This window comes from Conger conger, chromosome 3 (genome assembly GCF_963514075.1).
Source record: "Conger conger chromosome 3, fConCon1.1, whole genome shotgun sequence".
NCBI lineage: Eukaryota > Metazoa > Chordata > Actinopteri > Anguilliformes > Congridae > Conger > Conger conger.
Genome location: NC_083762.1, coordinates 69,041,706 through 69,068,291, shown reverse-complemented (window position 1 = coordinate 69,068,291; position 26,586 = coordinate 69,041,706). Strand labels below are relative to the sequence as shown.

At 42.9% G+C, this 26,586-nt stretch overlaps 1 protein-coding gene and 1 pseudogene across 1 annotated transcript; one reads left to right on the top strand and one right to left on the bottom strand.

The window, feature by feature from the left end:
* Positions 1-1,898: 1,898 nt before the first annotated feature.
* LOC133123524 (adhesion G-protein coupled receptor G6-like) lies at positions 1,899-24,127 on the bottom strand. Its single transcript, XM_061233994.1, has 19 exons — positions 24,088-24,127; positions 20,242-20,874; positions 18,866-18,920; positions 18,174-18,322; positions 17,428-17,514; positions 16,688-16,764; positions 14,866-14,933; positions 12,321-12,430; positions 11,588-11,792; positions 10,734-10,899; positions 8,757-8,882; positions 8,522-8,567; positions 7,766-7,869; positions 7,251-7,357; positions 5,944-6,209; positions 5,716-5,821; positions 5,125-5,405; positions 2,370-2,471; positions 1,899-2,101 (listed from the first exon to the last, which is right to left on the bottom strand). The coding sequence occupies exons 1-19, from the start codon at positions 24,125-24,127 to the stop codon at positions 1,899-1,901; spliced, it is 2,931 nt and encodes a 976-aa protein (XP_061089978.1).
* Positions 24,128-24,333: 206 nt separating this feature from the next.
* The window catches only part of LOC133123523 (uncharacterized), a 5,074-nt pseudogene continuing 2,821 nt past the window's right edge, over positions 24,334-26,586 (top strand).

Sequence of the window (26,586 nt, the reverse complement as noted above, 5' to 3'; positions counted from 1 at the left end):
TACAGACAGTAAGGCACAGAATGTGTTACAATATACAATCATGTTGATCTCCTAATCATTCAATTTATTTCATATGGAATTCTATTTTCTGACCATATCATACAGTTTATCTTTCATTTCACTTCATTACTTTCTAGAAGAAAACATAATAAGGACATCCAGACAGACATTAGGTTTGCACAGAAACACAAAACTCTTGGGGCCAGATTTACGCACACAAAAAGCGGCCTGACGAGGGTATATTGCTGCTGTCACAGTCTGCCTTATTTACAAAGGCTACAGCTCATTACGCAATCAGCTAATGGGACTGTTTATTAATTGCAGTTTGCGATTGAGGTAGATCTTAAACGGTGCAGTTTAAACACTGCATGTGGCGATATCCATGTATCTGGTGCCATGTAAAAGGTTATCCAACAAAATGTGTAGATAATCCATCTGTGGCGGCAGTTTGTATTAATCCAAATACGAGATGTGACAGTGAGCTTGACTATTGCCAGGATAGAATTGGAAAGTTGTGTGGGAGGTTCCAGCACATCTTTTATTTCTCCCAGAATCGTAATTATCTGTATGGCTGGGTGTTTGTCACAGACGTCGCATGTGACCTTATCTTTTTTGGAAGTCCCTTGAATTCCCAGTTTCTTTTCCGTGATTGTTTTGGAGGATAACTAATCAATACAAACACACGCTCTTTCCACGATGGACAAAAGCGATGAAAAACAGCGTTTCAATGCATTTAGCCTAGTCTAACATTGGTTAATTATTTTGTAAATATTTTCTGTGACAAACACCCAGTCTTAATGAATTAATATTATCTATTAATAATCTGTTTGATTATTTCTTGCTCTGGGAGTTTAAATAGTGTGATTGTTGTTGCAAAGATTATTTTAGTGCGTCTTCAGAGCATACACCTGTGTCTCCGCCTAGCTTGCGCCATGGTTTACGTCTGCTCTTTAGAGGCAGATAAATTTTACACACAAATCGACCCTCATTAATTGCATGAACTTTACATACATAAGCAGCCACACATATAATATCTCTGCCCTTTATTTGCTCAATCAACCCTTAAATGCATATGCATTCAGGAGAGAAGGGCACCTTACGATGACTCACCGAAATGGCATGCATATTGCGTTTCCGGCCCTGTGCGCTTGTTTGACATACAACACATGATTCCTGGGCAGAATGCATCATATGTGCGCCTGAAATCGTTGCAAAAGACTTAGTAAATATGGCCCTTGGTATCACAATGAAGAAAATAGAACATACAGATAAGATTTTTTTTTTAAAGACAGAACAGCAGCACATGATTAACTGACAGATCTTATAATGGAGGGCTTGTTTATCTAATGTCCAGGAGGGCATCTCAATGTCTTAATCTGGGGGTGGAGGACAGAGAGGACTCTCCGAATGGAGGAGGGAAGGAGCCAGCACAGGCGCGAGGAAGAACCACACCGTCTTCATACACCAGCTCTGACCCCATGTGGAGAGATGGAGAAGGGACGGCAGGAAAATTAATTCCCTTTGTGGTGCACTGAATATGTGTACTGTTTTAATAAACTCTGATTCATACATGGCTGTAATTTACAGTGCAGTGAAAAGTGTTCTTTCCAATGATGCAACCCTATGAAGTTGTCCAGTGCTTTGTCAATGGAGTATGTCTGTTAAAAGGTTCAGATCCTAGCTGTTGTCAGCCAAAGAGCACAACAGAAGATACAAATAACGGTCTATGCTAAAGAGTGCTCTGAGCTAAAGGTCCCCCCAGCTAAGAGCTACTAAAGAGCTACTAATTACTAATTAACAAATTACATTTTTATTGAAGCTGCAGTGGCAGTCCATCGCTTGTAGACATTCAAGGGCTTTCCAACCTGAATCTTACTGAAGTCATCACACTTGTTGTGTCAAATTGTCATCATGTCCTCTCCAGTAGTGTACAGGTGTTCACACTTACCCAGGCTGATTCGGAAGCTGTTGGGCTGCTGCTGACCCGGGTTGGAAGAGCTGGAGGTTCTCCTGGTTTCGTTGGAATCGTCAGATTTCATAGACGGTGTGCGGCCCACCTGCGGTTTGGATTTCACACCAGCCACCATGGAGCGGCTCCATTCTGAACAACAGTTATGCAACATGACCCTACTTCAGATTATAGCAATCTGTGCGATGCTGTTTGTCATATCTATGGGAATGCTTCCAAAAAATCATCCTGCAATGTCTCTTTCCTGAAGACTGAGCATGCGTTCAAAAATGCTAAAATGTTTATCTTCCGTCGTCACAAAAACCTCAGCTGCCAGTGCAAAGTTAATACTGGGTGTGAATATGTGTGCATTTTCTATCTGTGTGTGTGTGTAACATTCTCTGGTAAAGATGGGCCCTACCTGAGTGCTCGTTCACTCTGAAACGGCCACAGCACAGGTGGACCCGCCATTGTTCACGCACATTTTCCTTCATCAGGCAGTAAAACACAAAGAGGAAGAACCCTGAAGCACACCAACACAAGAAAGACAAAACACACTGATTACCGACAACAGATAGATTCTCTGATGCTAAAAACAGACCTAGCCTCTAATGCTAACAACATACTACTACTCAAGATGGCGCCATAGACGGTTGCCTCGGTGCGCGTTATATTGTCTTGTTCTGTTTGTTAGTTCAGTGTTTTGCGATAATTCTGGGAGCTCGTACACCCGAGAAGAGCTCATAAACATCAGGGCTACAATTTATTTCCCACATTCATTGCCACATCTGTGGAACTACTGAACATTGTGGTCAAAGGTGCGCTGGTGTGCTTGTGCGTCTCCGCCGACGCGGATATCGCACAGCGTTACCTGGAATATTTCTCTCTAACGTTCATTTGTGCATTCACTGGGAAACAAACTGGATGAACTTCAGCTACTGTTGGGTAAAAACAGAGACTTTTCTTCATCTTCTGTTTTTCTTCTGAAGACGTGGCTGTGTGGATCGATACCGGATTCTGCACTGCAGCTGGCAGGCTTCCAACTCTTCAGAGCGGATCGTGACACAAAATTTTCCAGCAAAACAAAAGTCGGAGGTTCGTGCTTTTACATTAACAGTGGCTGGTGTAACGACGTCACAGTGATACTACAACACTGTTCTCCTGATCTGGAATCTTTTTTCATGAACTGCAAGCCCTTCTACTCCCCCCGTGAGTTTGTTTCATTCATACTAGTCGGTGTTTACATTCCACCACAGGGTAACGTGCAGGAGGCACAACGCATGCACGCCGATCATACTGTGTGTGGAGCGGACAAAACCTCTTTAGTTATTGTCCTCGGCGACTTTAACAAAGGAAACCTCAGCCATGAACTCCCCAAATGCAGACAGTTTATTAAATGTCCGACCAGAAAGAAGAACATTCTGGATCACTGTTACACCACAGCAAGCAGTGCTTATCATGCCGTCCCTCGTGCTGCACTGGGACACTCTGACCACGTCATGGTCCACCTGATTCCTGCATACAGGCAGAAATTAAAGCTCTCTAAATCGGTTGTGAGGACATCAAAGAAATGGACCAGTGAAGCTGTGGAGGAGCTTCAGGCATGTTTGGACTGCACCGACTGGGATTTTTCAGGACTGCTACCAACAATCTGGATGAGTACACAGAGGCGGTGACTTCCTACATCAGCTTCTGTGAGGACAGCTGTGTACCATCACGCACCAGGGTGGGTTACAACATGACAAACCCTGGTTCACAGCAAAACTCAGACAGTTAAGGTCAGAGAAGGAAGAGGCATTTAGGAGTCCGGACAGAGTCATGTTTAAAGTGGCCAAGTACAAGTTTAGCAAGGAGGTGCGAGACGCTAAACGACTGTACTCAGGGAAGCTGTAACACCAGTTCTCAGCCAATGACTCTGCTTCTGTCTGGAAAGGGTTCAGACAGATCACTAACTACAAAACAAAAACCCCCCACTCCATGAACAATTCACACCTGGCCAACGACCTGAACAAGTTCTACTGTCGCTTTGAAGGTCAATGGGACAGTCCTGACACCATTCCCCATGACACCAGCCACCAGCTCCAGCTCCAGCCCCCCTCTTCCCTCACCTCCTCCGTCACAGCAGGAGCCTGGGCCACTCCACAGCCACTCACCTCAGAGACACCTATGTCGTTACTGGAAAGAGATCTTCAAACAGGATCTTCAAGAGTCAGAACCCCTGCAAAGCAGTCGGGCCAGACTCTGTCTCTCCATCCACCCTGAAGCACTGTGCTGATCAGCTGTCTCCGGTATTCACAGACATTTTTAACACCTCACTGGAGACTTGCCATGTACCAGATTACTTCAAGACTTAATGGAGTTCATCCTCACCTCCTCCATCACCATCTGGTATGCTGCTGCTACTGCCAAGGACAAGGGCAGACTGCAGCGTATCATCCACTCTGCAGAGAAGGTGATTGGCTGCAATCTGCCATCTATTCAGGACCTGTATGCCTCCAGGAGCCTGAGGCATGCAGGAAGGATTGTGGCCGATCCCTCTCACCCCGGACACAGACTGTTAGAAACACTTCCCTCTGGCAGGAGGCTGCAGTCCGTCTGGACCAAAACCTCTCGCCACAAAAACAGTTTCTTCCCATCTGCAGCTGGCCTCATCAACAAGGCCCGGGGGACCCCCCACTGTCACAGAACCCTTACACCACCCCCATAGACACGTTACATCAAAGTCTCCCTGTGATCAACGTCAACAAGGCCCGGGACCCCCCATTGTCACAGACTCTTATCCCGCCCCCATAGACTTTACATTTTGCACTTTAATAATATTTCACATACCCCGCTTCAGTATCATCTTGTATTGTAAATATTTATTTTTATTTTTTTATTTATATTTACATTCCACTTTATTTTATATCTATATTTCTATTTTTAGTATTATTCTTTATGTTGTCTGCATACACCCACTAACCACAGCAAATTCCCTGTATGTGAAAACTACTTGGCGAATAAAGTGATTCTGATTCTGATACCTCAGCCTCTGACCCAACAAGCCCTGCTTCGAGTGCTGACATCCTACCTCTAAAGCTCTGCACAGCCTCTCATCCAAGCAACTGACACAGCCTCTGATACTAACTAATGCTGCAGAGGTTATCTGTATCTGTTGCTCGGAGTATGTCTCCTACCTTGTAAGCTGTTGAGGATTGAGAACAGGTAGAAGACGGGCACTTTGAAGGGTCCCCAGGAGAAGAAAACCAGCGTCCAGGTGAGGCCCAGCAGGAAAGTGAGGCTGGCCACACTACGCAGGTCTTGCAACAGGCCCTTTTTGGTGCCTGCAGGCTTGTTGACCTGTATTCTCTTAATCTGAACCAGGACGAGCCCAAACACCGACATGTTGCAGATCAGGATGAGAAAGACGTAGGCTACCACGGAAACATAGAACACCACCTCGTGCTGGACCCAACAACTGCGGGAGGAGAGAGTTCCTCTTCAGTTAACATTTTTTTTGTTGCAATTCAGGTGTTAATATAGCAAAACACAGACTTGCAACTGGAGCTGTCTGCAGTGGAGTAAAGTGCTAATAGAAAGAAATAGAAAGACAGAACAATGAGCAGAGTGAGATGACTTCTGGGCTTCCACGCTGAAGATTATATTCACAGACACACTGGTAACACACAAAGATCACATTCACAGACAGACCCTGAAGATTATACTCACAGACACGCTGGAAACACACCAAAGTCGCACCCGTCACAGTCACTAAAGATCACACTCACAAAACCTCTGTGCTGCCATATGACCCTGGGGTGTCTTCGTAGAACTTGCTGCCATATGCATCCTGTTGGACTGCCAGGACTGTGCTGACTATCACCAGCGGAACACCTGTACAAAAAAACACCATCACGGCTCCTTGCAAAATAGTTCAAATGGATACACAGGGTTTTCAGAATGGATTGATCCAGAGTCATTGCACGTTTATTCCTTCATCCACCCTCCCGTCTTACCCCAGCCCAGGATGCAGAATTTGAAAATGTAGGAGGGCACGTAGACGTTGAAGACCTTGACCAGAGCCAGGTACATGTGCACGGCCTCCAGGCCCATCCAGGTGAAGGAGGCCAGGGTGAAGTAATGCATGGCGGCTGCCACAGCGACACACAGACCGTCACCATAGGCGGAGAGCGAAGAGTTGAGCAGGAAGACCAGGTTCAGGCCCAGCAGGGCCAGGGACAGGTTTAGAAGGATCTTGGACGGGTAGTCTCTGCGCAGCTTTCTGTGGGAAGAGAGGGCAGAAAGGAGAGGGGAGATGAGGCTGAGGGTGGGAAGCCGGGGAAAGGACTGAAGTAAATTACAAGTGAGGGGAAGAGTGGGTAAGGGCAGAAAAGTAATATAGCACATGGAGATCTTCCCCCCAACCCCCTGCACCCTTCAAAAAGTCACTGTGAAGGCACACTGCTGGCCCCCTGAAGCCACGCGGCCTCATCTGTTGAGTTAGTCCTGAGACCCTGTGAACATGTTCTAACAGGGGTTTCCAAATGCTGGTCCTACACCTGACCAATGGGCCATGGTTCTGCTGGTTTTCCTTGTTGGTCGCCATGTTATTGGTAAATCAGTAGACTGGACTCACTTAGTTTCCAGGTTATAAATTGGTGGCTGGCTCATGGGGTGAGAAGAAAAGCCAGCAGTGACCCTGTGACCCTGTGACCCTCTGGGGCCTTGCTGTAATTACATTACATTACATTACATTAATAGCATTTGGCAGACGTTCTTATCCAGAGCGACGTACAGTTGATTAGACTAAGCAGGAGACAATCCTCCCCTGGACCAACACAGGGTTAAGGGCCTTGCCCAAGGGCCCAACGGCTGTGCGGATCTTATTGTGGCTACACCGGGGATCGAACCACCGACCTTGCAGGTGCCAGTCATGTACCTTAACCACTACGCTACAGGCTGCCCCAAATTCAAAAAGGCTCTTTCCATCATTATCAGTGCAGTCATGGCTGAATGAACTGTTAATGCATAAATGACAGTTCAGCTCAAAAAGTAATTGGGCTTTTTTGTTATTTTACTCTTTATGAACATTAGTCAGCATGGTGGATCCTGCTGTGGTCTCTAAGGTTCAACATGTCAAATCTTGAGCCAAGAGCTAAAGCTAAAGATTGAGCCAGTCAGCCAGCTCACTGTTATGAAACCAGTCATTTAGTTTGTTAACCTTCATCTCCTGTAGATGCCATGTTTGCGCAGTGTAATTCTTAAGCTCAGGCTGTGTAAAGATTTAAGGCCTCCATGCTCCACTCACTCAAACACTGTGTACGTCAGCAAGCTGATGCCCAGGAACACTGAGGAGATGCCACAGCCCAGGTAGGAGATGACACTCAAGATCTTCTCATCCAGTTCGTTAAGTTTATCCCGGGATATGTCCTGCACAAAAATACCAAGGAGGATGGGATTAGTGTCACTGGGCCACAGAGTAGCATGACAGTTTGTTAATTGGGCTTGGCACTCCATTTGCAGGTGGGGCACCGCCACTGTACAAAGTGTTTTGAATTGTTTCATCAAAGATTCTGCTGTATAAATGGAGTACATGTAAAATAATGTAAGCCATCTGTGTCACTCTTGGAAAGAAGCAGATGTAAACAATGTCAATTAAATGAAAATCTTTTTAGGCTAAGGCGATGCTTCACAAATCATATGATTCACAATGAAATTAAATAGTGGCTTGGTTGTGTACCATTGATCAGAACATGGACAATGATTCACACCTGATGTATTATCACCAGGATCAGGACTTTCATTTGTAAGCATGACCTTGGTAAATGTAGGCCTTACCACTAACACGGCAAAGTGTGTAAGATGGTTACACAGGCAGGTCGTGTGGTTGATGGTGGTGCTGTTCCTCTCACAGCCTGTGGTGTCCCACCCACCGCGATTGCCTTCAGCACACAAAAGTTCCACAACAAAAACAAGGAGACACAGTAAGTAAAGAAACCCATGAATCTTTATCTCTGAATCATCTTCACCAACTGCCTGCGGTATTCTATTCAGAAACTACTTTTTCCTTTTTTTCACTCTCGAAGCCTGATGTGATTTGAGAGCCACCTTTATCTCTCAGATCTTCAGTCCCCCTAAAATTCTTGAAAGACGTCTCTGCTTTCAATCCTGGATAAGTCATGGTTCCAAAAACTCACTTGATCGCAGTTGTCAATGTATCTTTCAGTTATCAGGCGAATGTTGAATGTCAAGGTCAATCAAAGACACCAATTCCAGCTCAGGACATGCTTTTTAGGCATGTATTTGCTGCCGGTTGATACTAATGTGTCTTAAGTTCCCCCCTTGACTATTGCAATAGAAATCTACTCTAAACAAAATTAATCATAGGATTTACTTTTAGGTCTTTACTTTGGACAGTTATTGCATCCAATATTATTACGTATATGTGAGTCCCATTTACTCAATAATACTGTGTGATACCTCTGTTCATGATTTTATAAAGTAATCATTTTTTGAGTGTATATTTGCAGTTGTTGTGTGTCTGTGGCATTAACAGAAAGCCCCAGGCATTCTAAAGGAGAGACAAAAACCTACCGTTACTGCGGAAGTTCCAGTACACACACTCCACCTTGTCGTTGTGCTGAAGGGGGAACAGAGGATGTGATCAAGACCTGTAATAATAATGTGTCTCTAGAGCATGAGTGCTGATCAAGGATCGGGTTTTCTTTTGCCCATATCTTTGCGCCTCTTCTTTGCGAATATGGATCCAGGCACTTTAATGTCATCAGCCCATTTGCAGGGATCCGTATTGCTAATCCCTGTCACTCACCACATTTGGTGTGTGGTGGTGGAGGGTCACCCTGACCAAGTTCTCCAGGTCTTTGATGTCCCCGGTGGTGTTGGTGATACTTGCTGACACCACATGGGTGTACAGTTCTAGCTTACTTTCAGGCTCCTGGAAACGAGACAGATTCTGCATTGAGAAACCTCACCTCTGGACGTTCATTCAAGGTTCATTATTCGGTGAGTGCCTACCAGGCTGTTTACGTTTTTATAGCACCTTCAACTTCTTTATAATCCACATAGCTAAGGAAATGTCATTTTCCACAATATGTGACGTTTAAGAAGATAAGCCACCCAGCAGCCCCCGCTCATAATATGTTTTACTGTGCTTGCATATACACTCAGTGATCACTTTATTAGGTAGACCTGTACACCTTAATCAGCCAATCATGTGGCAGCAACCAAATGGATAAAAGCATGCAGAAGTGGTCAAGAGGTTCAGCTGTTTTTCAGATCAAATGTCAGAATGGGGAATACATGTGATCTAAGTGACTGTGGAATGATTGTTGGTGCCAGACAGGGTGTATTGGATTGGGGGAAAAAATGTTTTGTTAATGAGAGAGGTCAGCGAAGCAGGGCCAGACTGGTCGAAACTGACAGGACGGTGACAGTAACGCAAATAACTACACATTACAACCGTGGTATGCAGAAGAGCATCTCTGAATGCACAACACACAAAACCTTTAAGTGGATAGGCTACAGCAGCAGAAGACTTAATGAGTCTAAAAAATAAGTCTAATAAATACCTAATAAAGTGCTCACTGAGTGTACATTTACATCCAATCAAAGGAAATGTTTTTGCAGGAACCTTGAAGAGATCAGGTGTCCCGTAGAATTGGAACTGAATGCGAGGCCGGGTCCGTTCTCCCTGGGGAAAGAACTTCTGTACTTCTCGTGGAAGAGAGATGAATGCCACAGTATCATTCAGAAGCTCCTCATTGATGAAGATCTGATCACAGGGAAAAACTCAGAATATAAATAACAAGGTATCCGTCATTGTTATTGTGCATTACATCCCATAATATCACACAAACATCCGCCCTTTTTATGAATAATAATTTGTTATTTAGCTGATGCTTTTATCCAAAGCGATGAACAGTTGGTTAGACAAAGCAGGGGACAATTCCCACTGGAGCAATGTGGGGTTAAGAGCCTTGCTCAAGGACCCAACAGCTCTTATTGTGGCTACACGGGAGCTTGAACCAGCAACCTTCTGGGTCCCAGTCACGCACCTTAGCCACTAGTCTACAGGCTAAGAGTTGTCTTACTTGTCTGTTCAGAAAGCTCTTGAAATCACCTTCCATTTCACAACTTGAAGGTTCATCGAGATTGTAAACATGGAGCCGTGTTCGTTAGAAACATTCAAGTGTCTATATGGTCAAGGGCCCATTCTCTGTTTGAGGAGAGGTAAAAGCCTAATGAAGCATGTTATTCATTTGGAAACTCTGTCCTTTTACTGCACATTGCAAATTAAAAACGCTGCCGTAAAATGGGCTTTTGTAGTTATAGCTAAGCCTGTTTATTGGACACTTACACAGCAGCAATAAACAGCAATAAACACAGGGTATTGCTTGGGTGCTGCTGACTTTATCTCCAATGTGTGCATTTTAATGAAAAAAGAGACATTATGGTTTCTACACTCATCCTGTAAGAATGCAGAGGATTACTAAACATCCTTTGTTTGTACAGCATTTCTTTCATTTTATTAATGTTTCACTTAAAGAGCACAAACACTTTTGATTTGCATCACCTACAATACCTATTTAGATCATAGCATTAACCTACCAAACATACACCAAAGTCATGTACATGGTTTTATATTCTTGCAGTGTAGTACAGTAAGTGTCTTTTTGAAAAGACAGCCTCCAAAATTATAATATGCCAAGGCATATTATTCCCTAATGTGATTTATTTGGTCTGTTGCTAGTCTCATATGCATTTCCTTGGCTGTGTAATCTGGCACCTTGGGGTCGAGGCCATGGGTGAAAGAGGAAACCCCGAAGGTGAGGCCATCAAACTGGGATGAGTTCACATTCACGAGTGATAGGACCAGGGAGGGAGTGGTGATGTTGTGTGAGGACGCATTGTACAAGATCCTGTCCCCAACCTTGTCTGTAATATTCAGGATCCTAGAGCGAGAGAGAGAGAGAGGGGGGGGGGGGGGGAGACAAAAGGAAGGAAAACAGCAGGCAAAGAGTACAATAGAGAGTACAGTAAAATAGAGTACAATACTTTAGCAGTCATTATCCAGAAGGAATTGTAATGTGAAAGCACATAAATGCATCCACATCAGTTGTGTGAACAACAGTGAAATAGACCAGCGGCCTGTTCCACAAAGCAGGATTAATGAGTTAGCACTGAGTTAAACCCGGGAACTACCCAAATCTGGAACATAGGACTGACGTGAAAATGATTCTGCTGTTATCCGGTTAACTCAGTAATTCTCCTTTTTGAAACCTGCCCCATGTTAACTACACTCTTACTCCAGAGACAGTGTACAGTATGTGCTATATTATTAGATAGCATTGTAAATACGAATGCAAGTTAACTGCGCTTAGAACCACAAAACAATCATAAACACAAAGAGTTGCTAACTTCCAACACAATTCCAATCCCTGAATTAGTATTAAATATTCATTAAATAGCAACTAAGTAAGTAAGCAAGCATCTAAATGCACTACCAAGTAAAATGTTATTTACCCCATAAAGACTGACACAGAGATTTAATTAAGCTTTATTAGCATGACAGAAGCTATCCAGGACTGACTAATATTTTTAGAATACTTTCCAAAATTCCCCTTAGGCCCTCTCCCTTACTGGTTGGTGACAGATGGCAGGTCGCTTCCGTGCTGTAGGATGACCTCGATGATGTGGATGATGTTGGAAGCCAGGGAGGAGATAATCTGGCTGACATTCACCACCTCCACCAGCTTGTCCAGGATGATCTCCAGCTGGGTCAGGGGCAGGTGCGTGTTCTCCCCCACTAGGTCCATAATTATATCTACCATATCTGCCGAGTTATCTGGGAGACAGAATTTCTCAATAAATAACACAAGGAAACCATGGAAATAAAGTCAAATGCAGCAAATGTTACAAGCTTTCCCAGCCCTGCTCCTGGAGAGCTACCATCCATCAGGCTTTCAGTTTACCCCTAATTTGGCACACCTGATTCTACTATTTAGCACACAACTCAGTGAGTTGCAGTGAAAACCGACAGGATATTAGATCTCCAGGAACAGTGTTTGGCAGCCCTGTGAGATGTTTTAAGGGAAAATGTTGACATTTATTTGGAAGGAAATCCAGAACAAATGATAATGGGAATAAATAAAGATAAGACCTTTGAGGTTATTGGATTTTGTAGCTATCCTCATCACTCAGCAGTTGCTGGGCCCGATACCCAGATGGAGCACAGCTGCTGAACCCTTAAGCAAGTGACTTTATCTGAGCTGCGTCAGTAAATATCACACTGAGTAAAATGGACTTGATGGAGCTATGATAGTGGCTCTGGTTAGGAGCATCAGCTAAGTGCTTAAATGCACACGGAGCTCACTGGCAGTGATGTTGATCTCGCTCAGGTCTGAGATGGTGGTCTCCACAGGTGGGCAGAGCTGCAGGTCTGGGGGAGCCCAGTCCGCCTCTCCAGTCACCCCATTCACCTCACTGCACAGAAAAATGTCAAAATGTTCAAAAGGTCAAAATTTCATATTGAATTACATTTTATCCCCTTCTTGGCTCTTCTTTCAACTCTGTTAAGAGTTGAGTTAACACTTGATAATTTTCTGCGAATTAACACAGAATATCTTCCGGATCCTGAAGAAGGCGACTTTTGCCTAAATGTTGGTAAATAAAACAGCAAGGAAGAACTTCTCTTCGATTTCTTAAAGTTTTGCCCAGGTCTGGAAACATGATTGATGAAGTTGGCTACGCAATATTCATGTGATTGTATAACCCAGATCACCGTTTCATGCACAGAGACATCAATGGCCACTGGAGGTTACACTGCTGTCCAATATAAAGCAACACTGATATGTTGCGGGAACCTGAAACCTCCTGCAGAGTCTTCCTGCCATGTAGTCTTTGAGATCACTCTAAGGGCAAGGTTAAGCAAATTATGCCTTAGATTATACCATAAACTTGCCATAAAGCATATATAAACACATGTCTATTCAAAATAGCAAATTATACAACTCAGAATGTATAACACGCCTTTTTCTTTAGATGTATTCAGGCTTGTATTTCTGCCAAAATTCAGTAAAGGTATATTATTCTAATCATGTAACAAGTGATATTGACTGTTCATTTAAGAAACAATTTACCTTTTTTTTTACTTGACTTAAATTTTTATGGCAAAAGTTTGCTGGTCTTCATGACAATGAATCATGTGCATTGGAAAAAGATTAAATTGCTTCGTGACCTATTTGTTTGGCTTATGTGTAAAATCAATTTTCTTATCACTTAGTTATTAGATTTGATGGTAATCTTAGCCACGATGATAAGACTTTCATAACTAATATTTATATTGTCAGTCCTCCCTGAAAGAAACCTGGGCCCTTAATCTTGCTAATCAGTTCGTTAATGAAAATTGCTTCCTATTACTGCGGTCTGGAAATTAATCATAGACAAACTGTACCGAATTATGTTAGGAAACAAGCAGAAGGAACAGGGGAATATGAACTTGGTTCTCTACGGCAACAGATGATATTTGCTCCTGACAGCCACTCACAGCGTTCTATCACAAGAACAAAGGCAAACATTCCACACCAAAATAATAATGAGGATATGAACTTACTCTGTTTTACTATACTGCATGTTTCTTCAAAGAAACTTTCATTCAGAGAAGATTTATATTGCTTAATTTCAGGGGATTGTATTATACATTGATATAACTGAATACATATTATTGAAGGTATCTTTGCAATACAAATTATAAACTTATAAAGCAATATATTATGCAATATAAATAACATACATTTTATATGCATTCACCATATATTTTCCATGTCCCGTTGGTGTCATGAAGTAGGATAGAATACGAGTTTATGTACATCGTCATGTATTACTTGTAAATTTTAAATAAATGGCTAGATTCCATTAAATTAAAGACACATTATACCAGCAATTGAATGTGGATAAGAGCTTCTGGGAAGTAATTATAAATAATTAATTATATAAAGTATATTAATAGCATGTCTGCAATTTATTCAATGGGATATGTATGAATAAATAGTTACATTGCACATAAATGATAATGACGAGTCCATGAATGGTCATTAATGCAGTTCTGAATTTGAATGAGATATGAGTCATTCATTTACATCTCATCTGGGTGCTGCTGCCGTTCCCTAATTCATTCATTATGGAGGACAGAGGACAAAAATAGCTGCAAGTATGCTAATTCAGCATGCCACCCATTCAGTGCCACTTAGTGCTCCACAACGCAATGCTATATATAGTGTTCATGCATTTTCATGAGCAAATGAAAGTCCTGTCAATCTCGCCGAGAGTCAGGGACTGCTGAATCTGACCCTACTATTCCCTTCAAGCAGCCAGAAAAATATTGTTTTTCCTATAAAGTGTAAATAGTGAATAATGAATAATGAATAATGCTACAAGTATAAATAATGGTGCGATATTTATTACCAAAGGGTAAGAGGTTCGATGAACAGGACATGAGGCAATGTTTTCCGGTATCTTATTCAGCCCAACCCACCCAAATATCAAAATATCCCATGATGCAATTCATTTTAAAACAGTTTTACCACAAACTGCAATGGCAGGTATACAGACCATCAAGTTACATCACAATGGGGCACACCGTGTACCTACAACACCAAGCTTGGCATTGTATATACCCAGTAGATAGGCAGATTGACTCTTCTGTCAACGCTCAAGCTTTTCAGTTTAATCCATCTAATGAATATTTATGTTGAACATTACCAAGGACAATATAGTGGCAGTACATGCACTGCCCAGTAACACTGTTCTGGGAATCCCTGTTACGGAACACAATTCTCTTGTCATTAAAAACAGGAAGGTTATAAGGAACGCAAATTCTGACCTTTCCCAGTAACGGAGCAGTGTGTCTCAGCCCTTACCAGAGTCTGGTGGCCTCCTTACTGGGGTCCCCTTTGCAAGGCTGGCTGGCCAGACTCTGAGCTGCAGTCTGAGGCCACGCATACAGGCCCCACACCGTTAGCTCCACCTGCTCAGGGCACCCTCCTGGTTCTGCAGGGGAAAACAGTTGTTGTTGGAATAATAGTACTGGGTGGTGTTTCACAAAGCAGGATTACTGGAGCTAGATGGATAATTGCGCACAGTAAAACCCCAAACAGGTATTTTTACTTCAGTCCATGTTCCAGTTTTATAAAGGTTCTGGATTTTATTTAGTTCACTTATCCAGCTAACTCAGTAATCCTGCTTTGAGAAGCAGGGCTCTGGAGACAGTAGTTTTACTGGTGAATGGACAGCATTTATATAGAGCTTTTATACAAAGCTGCCTCTTATTCACCCATTCATACAGACATTCACACACCAACGGTGACTTGCTGCCATGCAAGGCACCAACCAGCTCGTCAGTGCATTACAATGGTAAATGATGTAAGATTTCCAGCTACTGTGCATAGTCTCTGGAAAAAGAACAACGCACAAGCATACAAAGTCACAGAATGCTAGAAAATGGGCTATTACAATGATTATGAGGCCAAGGGCAAAGCCATGGTTGACATACTGTACCTATGTGTGTGATGTTGATTTCCCCAGGGTGTGCGAGCACACTCACAGTGCCGTTGGTGTACGGCTTGATCAGAAGGGTGGATATCTGGTCCCCTGTTTTCGTGATGTTAAACGATGGCATGTGAACGCGAACCTGGAAGGAGCAGCCGTGGCTGTGGGCAAATGGTGATTAAACAGAACAATTATGAAATTAATACAATGGACTTAATACAAAATGAGTTACACATGCAGTCAAGGTGCATCTAACACTTTTTTTGACACTTTGTTAGCTTGAGGTCCTCAGATGTGCCACACATTTATGCACATCAGTATTTACATATGTAAGTGTAGATATATATATATATATCACATTACAATAGTAATCACATTACAGTCAACTGAAAAATATGCAGAAAAAAAAGAGCAAAATATGCAATGTAGATGTAGACGTCTGTCTTATCTGACCTTGTCTGCCTTGGCACAGAGATCTACAAGAGATAATAAACCAAGAAAACATTCAGAATTCAGAACCATCAACTCCATGTCGATATAAAATGCACAGCCATGTTCAGATTTTTTAATTCTGCTGTCATTTTCATGTTAAAGCACCAATGAAAGGTTTTCACCAATGCCCAGGTATAGGGATAATCTTAAATGCATGTATTGGATTTGAAAGATGTATTTGTATACACGCATACGTCATATGTAATACAAATTTATGGCAAGTTTTTTGTATATTTTACAAGCTACTTGCAAGTAACTCCATCATCTTGATTGTAGTTTAGTTTAAACATACACTTTTGGGAGGGATTTAATATTTTGAAAGAAAATGTGTTCCTTTCATATCCAGCTCCCCATTCCGATGCTCACCTTGTCCATCCTCATAATATGCTCTTCCAATCTGCAAACAAAAGCAAACGTGCAATAACTGCACCTCAAACAAGCAGCATGTGACTGGAAAAAGGCAACAATGACAGGCCTCCAGGCATCTACATAACCAGCACTAAAAACCCTGTGAAAGCAGGTTTCAGGCCTGCAGCTAAAGCTTACTTGTGGGCCACAGATTGCAGGGCAAGGTTCAGGACTAGCATCAATTGAACCTCCAATGTGTCTCGAAGCTGCAACCAGGCAAACAATGAGTTTCGGTCAGCTATGAAAGTACGGCTTCAATTAAGTTCAACAGATCAATAGATTCACATAACCTACCCAGGTGTGGATGGCCTCTTCTGGGTCCTGACTGCCGCCCTGCACAGTCACATTCACAGTGACCATGTAAAATATGTCTGTAATACATATAAGCCCAACTGTTAATCAAGACAAAGAAATGTCATTCCGTGAAAGCAAACCTATGCAGACCAGAATAGGTCTTTAAAGCATAAACAACAAGTGAATGTTCAATAGCTTCAGTGTAAAATGTTCTAAGATATAACAGACGCAAGCTTTTGTTTTGGAATAATGTTCCCATCAGACAGACGGAGATTCATTAAAGACAGAGCCATTCATGATGGTATTTTGATGACATCATTTAGTGGGGAGTACTGGTGCCATAACATGTGCCACTCAGATCCAAAACAAAACATGGATTCAAAATCAGTTACCATGCTGTTGTCCTTTTTCATTTGACAATATATGGGCCATAACACCCATCAAACAGCTTAAATTAATGGACTCCCACATGGTCTTTCCTTCAGGAGGCTGATGCTGTTCGTGGCTGACCTGGACTTGTTTGTCCCTTGTCCGTCCACGTGTGACCTGGGCTTGGGCTAAAGGAGGAAGCTTCGGTTGGCGAGGCAGCGGTGGGAGAGCCTGTCACAGCAGAAGCTACAGTCTCTGCTGAAGAAGATAGGCAAACAAAGGAGATTCAAAAGTGTGGGAAAATGCCACCTTCTGTAGCAGACACTGACATGACCACAGGTATCTCTGAGCCCAGGCTCCTGGGGACCGACCTGTTGCAACGCTGCTGATGGCATCGGTGTCGCCCGTGGTGCTGCCAGGGGAGGTGGGGGGCAGTGGGGTGACCACGGGCAGGGTCTCTGTGCAGTGAGCAGGAACAGGACAGCTCAAATCTTTAACCTCCTAAGACCCGCACTCTGTTTTGGGATGCATTTTTAATTTCTCTTTGCTATTTGGGCTTATTGGGACCTGATAAAAAGTATAAAAACTAAGCATCATCTTTTGACATGATGTAGTTTTTGAGAAAAATGATGTCCACATATGTGGACTCTCGGTCTTAAGAATGAAGTATTATGGTTATACAGCCCAAAATGTGGAGTCCACGCATGTGTACGCCAGGTCTTAGAAGGTTAAACTAGACCTGTGTATGGTTGTATTTTCCCCAGCTAAGGAGGCTAATTCCAGCTTCCACGGAGCTAATTAAATTGTAGTCTGCAAAGTATCATATTTAATCATATCTATTAATGATTGATTGATTGATTGCTTGGTTGATTTGTTGATTGCTTGGTTGTTTGATAGATTGATTGGTTGGTTGGTTGATTTATTGATTGATTGCTTGGTTGATTGTTTGGTTGTTCGATAGATTGATTGCTTGGTTGGTTGGTTGGTTGGTTGATTTATTGATTTGTTGATTGCTTGTTTGGTTGATTGATTGATTGATTGGTTGGCTGGTTGGTTGATTGGTTGATGGTCAAGTGATTGTTTTCTCCAGTAATTGTGGGGCAGTGTGCACACCCACCCACAGGATTGACCATGGTGCTGTTGGGCTCTGTGTGGATGCTCAGGGTCTCGTTGCTGTACTTCACACTCAGAAGTGTGGAGATGTGTGCCTGGGCTTCACTCACATCAGGGCCAGGGGTGATGCTCACATACACCAGGCCGTCAACCCTGCTCAAAGACACAATGACAAATGGGCTGGCCCAACATGAAGCTGCTTTGTATGTTTCACTGTATCTCTTCTGAAAAGTTTGGGTCAAACCATTCACACCCAATGAATTAATTGTTGATCAATTACTTGATCTAACCCATTGATGCTGAAGTATTATACCCTGTCCCAATCTTACCAAGCTTTCACTGCTGCCTTCAGAAAAGATCTTCTTTCCTGCCAAATTGAAGAAGATGAGTTTCATACAATGCAGCTCTTATCCCCACACTCACTGTAGTGCAGGATATGAACAGCATACGAACACAACTTTATCCTCTCCCCGTGTCACAGTAAGAATGCCAAATAGAAATCCAAAACCAAATCTTTTGATTCACCATCCGCAGACAAATGTTTTTCTGATATATATTTGTGTACTGTACGTGAGGAAATTTCAATATAGAATATACAATACGTATTTGGCAGAGAGTCTGTATATGCTGTATTGCTCACGAGCAATGTTTGTCATCCTTGTGGAAAATCCAACAGAGGGATTTAGACAGACGCACCTTGTCTTCCTCTGTGTTTTGCACATCATGACTATGGTTCCCCACGTGAGGCTTGCTGCATTAAAACACACAAGATACAGGCGATAACAAAAAGCACACATGTTGTTTATCTAGCTCTTTTCACTTAATTCCGCTAGGTGGCAATAGCTTTAATAAGGCACACTTAGGTACACATACACACCTAGGTGTAATCATTAGAGTTATATACAGACATACACACAAACACATGCACATACAGAGAGAAAGAGAGAGAGAGAGAGAGAGAGAGAGAGAGAGAGAGAGAGAGAGAGAGAAGAGACAGAGAGAGAAGGCAAGGAGATGACATAGAGTCAACATATGCACAGTCAAATTACAGGTTATTACAATCATTCCTCTCATCCTACCTTGCTGAAGGAGAAACAAAAATTGCAAGCACAGATATTGTGGTAGGTAATGTGGTAGTTAGCTGCAAATCATTGAAAAACAGAGTTAGAAAATGGCAGACATGACAAATAAAGTCAATGTTATGACTACATTAACAACTCTGATTTACAGTAAATCAGAGTCTTAACATCACCCTCATCAAGATTAATATTAATTCCTTGGATGTGAAATTATTTCGACAGCTTGTCTACCTACCCAGTGATTCACAATGTCCTCCACTGAATTTGCGTTTATATTACCGTCCAGGTGGATTATGCAAACCGTCATCTGAATTTCATACAAAGACCACGCTGAAAACAAATGACAAAAATGACCCAATTCTTTGATCAACCAAATGAAATGCAAACTTACATCCAGTTACATCCAAATTCACTGCACTACCTACAGTAAGCTTGATATGCAAGGGTTCTGACCGTTCAATGTGATTAGAGTCAGCAATACGGTTTTTGTTTTATTATTTAAATTATTTATGGATACTGTTTGATTTACTCTAGACAACATTATCTGTGAATTGAACTCATCTCATTTTTTTTGTAATCAAATGTTTCTTATTCAGAAGTTTGATAGAAAATAGTTTAACAATGTATTTATTTTCCCCCATTAGTAACTGATTATCTAATGGTAATACATCAGCTTTCCGGAAATGCCACTTCCAGGACTCTCTGAGACAAATGAGTTATGAGTGTCCATTTTATAGCAGTGGGATTAAAGGAAAAGAAGAAAGTGTAGTATTTCAGGTTTTGGATAGCAAGCGCAGATCGGGAGGAAGAAAAGTAGGAGTGAGAAGTGATGGGGCAGAAGGGAGAGAGAAGACGTGGGCTGAAGGGGGGTATTAGGGGCAGAGGAAGGAGGAAAGGTGAGGATTTGGGTGAGGAAAGAGTGCGGAGGTGGTGTGGAGAGGGGAATAGGAGAACAGGAGAAACGGAGGATGAGGGGGGAGGGAGGGGACTCACGGCACTGCAGCCCAGCCTCGGGCTTGGGCGGGCAGCTGCGTGTGTCCCAGTCCTGGGTGTCCCATCGCACCACGTCGCCCTCGGCGCAGCTGCAGTTCCCCTGCTCCCTCCCCCACATGCGGAACAGGGACATCTCCCCCAGGAAGGAGCTCCCCGACTCCACTTCGATCTGGCCGTTGACGAACCCGTGGGACGCCCCCAGGGTGAGGCTGCCGTCTGCGGGGAGGCAGCAGGGCCGGCCGGGTGCCGTCTCGTTAACGCGCGCCTCCAGGACGCTGCTTCCGTTCACGTACAGCCGCAGGTCCCGGGACCGGCTGGACCAGGTCAGGCAGACCGTGTGCCAGGCGTTCAGGGGCAGTTTGATGGGGGCGCTCCACTCCTCGCCGAACAGCCAGGCGTGCAGCCAGGCGGACCGCCCGGTCAGCCCCAGCTCCACCCTGCTTCCGCCCCGCTGCTTGTACATGAACACGGTCCACTTCGGTGAGGTGAGGTTCCTGCTCAGTGCCACGCACACAGTCAGCTCGTTCAGCGCAGGCACTGAGCGACCCCCTGCCAGCTGCCAGTATCCCATTGCACCTCTGCAGTCCTGACTCCCAAACACAGCCTTCCTGCCCCACAGGCTATGACCGGAGCCTGAGAGACACAGAGAGACCACAACTCCTAAATCACACTGAATCACACAGCTGAATCTCTTTATATCATACTGTGGAATCACACTGAATCACACTGCGGAATAGCACTGAATCACACTGAACCTCACGGGTGAATAATATTGAATCACACTCCAAAATTACACTGAATCACAGAGCTGAATCTCCCTAAATCATACTGTGGAATCACACTAAATCACACTGAACCACACGGCTGAATAACAATGTATCACACTCAAAAATGACACTGAATCACACTGATCCATACTTCTGAATCACATTGCAGAATCACACTGAATCCTACTGCTGAACCACGCTGTGTAATTACACTGAATCACATTGCTGAATTATGCTGAATCACACTGCTGAATTAGACTGAAATTACACTGAAGCCAGTATATGTTTCATGAATGCAATGCTATAGATCAGCATGCAATGACAATCACACACAATGGGCATCAAAATGACCAAAAACCAAGATACAATATTCCACCCATGGTAATTATTGTTATTAAAAATATAATATTCAGATCTAGCTTTTATTAACATTTATTAGCCTATTTATTGCACCAAAATGTTTATTTGAAAATGTTCACTTCACACTTTTGTACATTGTGCCATAAAATGTTTCTTTTGCAAAATTGTTCCCATCTATATTTGCATACCTGAACACAGGATACAGGCAATGCCCAGCAGCTGCATGAAGCATCGTGTTCTGACTTCCATCACCATTCTGAAAAGAGTTTTACAGTTTGATTAAAAAAATATATAAACACGCTCCCACTAAAGTGTAACTGAAGTGTAGAAGATTTATCAATTATGCAATGATTCCTTCAAATAAATGTTTTGCACGATCAACCACATTGTTTCTATAATCAGGATAAAAGAAAATTCACTGTCACATTTATACAGGAGGCACGATTTCAAATGAAAGTGGATTATTTTTAATAATATTCTAAATATCATGCATAACCTTTTTGAAAAGATTATTTGTTTTTAACTCAACCAATCTTTAAGAAAAACATTCTTATAATTGTAACATAAAGAATAACTTACCAAGCAATGCTGTACATGTGCACAGCTTATTCAAACTAACAAAATAATTAAAACAAAACAAATAAAAATACAGCACAAGCTATGAAATTTACTACGAAAACACACCATTTGGCATATATGGCAAAACAAATTAAATGAATAAAATCAAATCCACAAAGATATTGTGGTGTTGAGGTTAAAAGCTCTGACTAACGCTGTGTGTATCTGATTTTACATGCTCTCCTGCTGGCGCAAGGCTATAAACTTAACTATAACTATAAACTCCCCTCTCCATGTCATCTCTGGTTATTCATTAAACGAGATGACACCTCTCTCTCTATCTCTTTTTCTTTTATTCTCCCTCTCTGTGTTTCTCTCTCTGTGTAGATAAAGTCATCATATAAAATGACTTTATTGTATATTTTTATATGGTGTTATTTTTATTTTTATCTGTATCATTACATGCATTACTGCATAACACCCTGGAGTGCATATGCAAAAGCATTCACAAAAGATCAACACAACCAAATATTTTGGTTAAAAATTAATAAATAAATACATGAAAATCTAACAAAAAAACCAAGAAGGAATACATTATTACTGACACTTACATATAAACCAATTACCATCACAAGGGTTCCCCTATGGAGGCAAACCAGATAAACTTTTTTCTGAGAGTGCACATGTAAAGAAGAGATTGGTGTAAGGTCATATGCATCAACAGGAGAAAGCAGGCTGCAGTGCATTTGTTCACATGTATGTGATGCATGCATGCGGGATGTTGGAACAGATGTTCCACAAACAGTGAAGTGAATGTTATTACGAGCCTAAAGGCTCCTTTATTGAGGCCTTGGTGTGAACAAATTTAATTTGTTTTAAGCGGTTCTTGCATATCCCCCAGCTGTAGTAGCTCACATCCCAGCAGCCTTTAAGTTGACACCTGTAGCCAAGCTGTGTCTACAGCCGTCTGGTCCTGGAAGTCCCATGGCTACTGTACATACCTGGCTATCTCTGCGTGGTTTTGTCTAGTACAAAGTGTTTATTGCACAGTCAGGCAAAGGGATTTTATAAATGACATATTACAAACAGACGTTTGTTGTTGAAGTTGTGCACTGTAACATTTTGTGCAAAGATATAAATAAGGCATGATACACTGCATAATCGGCTACTTGAATTTGTTAGAAGCCTGACATCCACTCATAGAAACTGTGATCATATTGTTACTTGTGGACTCAATAGAGAGGTTTATATTACTAATGCTACTTCATAAAAACAATAGCCAACAGCAGCTTCCAGTATTATCTCTGCAACTAAACATTGTTAAACTAAAATCATTCTAATAGTTTCTCAACTAGGCGGCATGGATGGTGCAGTGGGTAGCACTGCCGCCTCACAGCAAGGAGGTCCTGGGTTCAAATCCCTGTCGGCCGGGGCCTTTCTGTGTGGAGTTTGCATGTTCTCCCCGTGTCTGCGTGGGTTTCCTCCCACAGTCCAAAGACATGAAAGTTAGGCTGATTGGAGAGTCTAAAAATGCCCGTAGGTGTGAGTGAATGGTGTGTGTGCACTGCGATGGACTGGCGACCTGTCCAAGGTGTATTCCTGCCTTCCTGCGACCCTGTTCAGGATAAGCGGGTTAGGATAATGAATGAATGAGTTTCTCAACTACTGTTTTGGGGACACAATTTATCAATAGTTACAGGATGCAGAATATGCATTTAATATGCTAAATACATCATCGCTGAAAAGCAATAATGACACGACAAAGTGATAGGCTTTTGCCTTCTGGAATGCAGCCTATTTTCATTTCATGTCATTTGCCCGCGTGCCCATTTAATTCCGGCGCATTTTTCCCCTGCGTGGGCGGACGAAAGAGGTGCCGTGTTTCATTCGCGTAGGTGGGCAGGCCTGTGTCTGCCGCAGACAAGAAGCTCATTCAGCCACAGGCCGCTCGTTCAGCCAGAGAGGGTTCCCTGCTCCCTGGTCCTCAGCGGCGGAACAGTGCCTGTTTCACAAACATAATGACGGAGAACCCGAGAAGGCCGCTGGTGACGCGTCGCTGCCCTCTAGGGGAACTCTCCCGCATCACGGCTGGGCAAACTGTCACAACAGCCAGCCAGGGGGTTTCCCCCGGAATGTGCGCTCTCTGTCCCCGACTGCTGACCCAGGGTCAGGTTGCCCACGCCGCGTCCTAAACCCTCCATATTGACAGAAGAAGTGGATCCTGCTCCCTGGTCAGCCCTGCGGAACTGAGGTTCCTTGCACTAGAGGAGGAGTCAGGTGGGACTGTGAGAGGGAACAGATGGTCCAATTGGACGCACCCTCACAAACTTCTGGCCCCTCCTACCTTCAGTCAGAAGTGAGAGAATGTAGTTTTGGAGTTTGCTGAGATTGGAGGAGAGAGAGCTGGGGGGATTCAAACATTCGACACTGAAGGGTTCAGCTAGGAAGGTAAGTTGATATAAATATTACTTCAGAGCTATTGGAATTCAAAAGCTATATTCTTTTTTAATTTAAAAAAAATTAAAAAATGTTAAGGCTTTCTTTATAGAAAACATCTGGAAATTGGTTTTCTTTATAATGAGAGTAATTAATATGGCATGGACAATGTTTGATTGGATAATGCTTCAAAAAGTCGATTTTTAAATTCTTATTTTCTTTTTTTATGTATTTCAGTGATCAGATATTAAGCTATGTTTCCAAGAATTGCATTGTTGAGCCTGTTTTATGGTTACATTCCAGTACTCCGGTACTGTATATGTACAATTAGTAGGTATGTACCATATTGAATGGCAGCTTAGTATACGAGACCTTACATGCTCTGCACTAAGAAGATGTCACCACAAAGTGTCATATATATTAATGGCATTTATGTCAAAACACTAGCATTGAGGAGGGGAGATTTACAATACATCAGTACATTTTTATTAAATTAATGCCAATGCCAATTGCAGCTCTATAGATCTACAGTCGCAGGGGTTTTACATGGCAGTCCATGCGTTTCCTCATACCAGTGGTACATGTCGTTCGCAAAATGGCCACTAGGAGGCATACTTCCCCGTGAATTCACGGGCAGAGCATAGTAACATAGTAACGCTGGACTTTTCGTCTTTGCTCTCTGCCCACGCAAGCGCACTGGTTTGGGAGCTTTTGTCCATGGAGCCTGGGGTCCCTGCTGCTCTTTTGGTGGTAAGTTCCAGTAAACACAGGACTTCCTGGGTTTCTTATCCCAGCGTATTTTCAGCGTTTATTTTCTTTTTTTATTGTACTTAACCTTTGAGATTAAAAATATATGTTATGAGAGAGACATTTAGCTTTAGACAATAAAACAAAAGCATACAAAAACACACATTTTTTGGCACAAGCAAAATGTGCAAAAATATAGTACAATAAATTGCTAAAAGCAAATTACAGCTAGAAATGTGCAATTTGCCATTCCCAATAGAATCTATTTCCAACATCTTTAGAATAAACTGTAAATGAACTGAGAGTGACCAGTCCCTGAAGCTTTAGCTTTTTCTGCAGGCCATTCCAAGCAGAGAATAGCTGGTGCTGCTGGTGGTTAGCACTGAGTGGTTGTCTACCTGTATCCTCAGGTGTTTTGCTATGTGCTCGCTGTGGCTGACCCTAGCTGTGACCAGGCCCAGTTCCTGCACTCAAACGGCAGCTGTGTGCGTTGTCCCACGTGTGGGCCAGGGGAGCAGCTTTCTGAGGTGGGCCACGCACACACACATGCCCCTCCAACTAACAACTGCCGTACACAAGACAAAGGAGGATCATAGCGATCACTGTGCATTCATTAAGTAACATTCTTTTGACTGGATGAAGTGTACTGTTGAGTGTGATAGCCAAACAACCTGATGAATTGAGTGTTGCTCATTTTCATTTGACAATGCATAGTGAACTTTGTAGTCCATGACTTTTTCATTTAATTTATCACATTTACAAGATTAGTATTTACAAGAAATCTCACCAAAAATATATATATACATATGTAATATACAGTCAGAGCCCACACAATAGATTAGCCTCTCCCCATTGCATCATCGTTCAAGCAACCAAAACATTTAAAATGCTCGTCAAGTGTGACAGATTGAGGTCATGGTGTCTGTTACGGCATTAGCACTGCTGTCAGCTGTGACCGGTGATGTCATTGCGGTGTCTGTTGCTCGCCCCAGGACTGTGGCTATGGCGACGGGGAGAGGGCCGGTGCGTGGCGTGCGGGGAGGGGGAGTTCAGTGCAGAGGAGGGCCTGTCGCCCTGCTGGCAGTGCACCCAGTGCTCCCTCCTAAACCGGGAGGAGCGCGCCCCCTGCAGGCCCACCAGCAATGCAGAGTGCGGTCGCTGCCTGAGGGGGTGAGCTACCCACAATTCACCATTCTTACACTCTACGCCAGGTGTCACAAGCTACAGTCATGGAGCGCTGCAGTCAATGACTGGTTCAGGTTTCCTTTTGGATTTAACTCGAGAATTGGTTTCCTAAAGTGCCCACACACCTTGTTGGCTACTGGTTGGAAGGAAACCACAAACATCCTACATACTGCCATCCAGGACTGGAGTTTGCGACCCCTGTTCTACATAACAGGGGTCTACAATGTTCTACAGCATTTTTATATTTATATTAATCCTACATATTTAAGTTCTACATATTTACATGTCAATG

Bases quoted from the DNA above. Each gene is read 5' to 3' on its own strand.
- LOC133123524 (XM_061233994.1), bottom strand. From the start codon at position 24,127: ATGGAGGGTTTAGGACGCGGCGTGGGCAACCTGACCCTGG. The intron at 8,568-8,756 runs GTGAGTGACAGG...TTCCCCCTTCAG, and splicing joins ACCACCACACACCAAATGTG to CACAACGACAAGGTGGAGTG. The intron at 7,870-8,521 runs GTAGGTTTTTGT...TGTGTGCTGAAG, and splicing joins CTGGAACTTCCGCAGTAACG to GCAATCGCGGTGGGTGGGAC.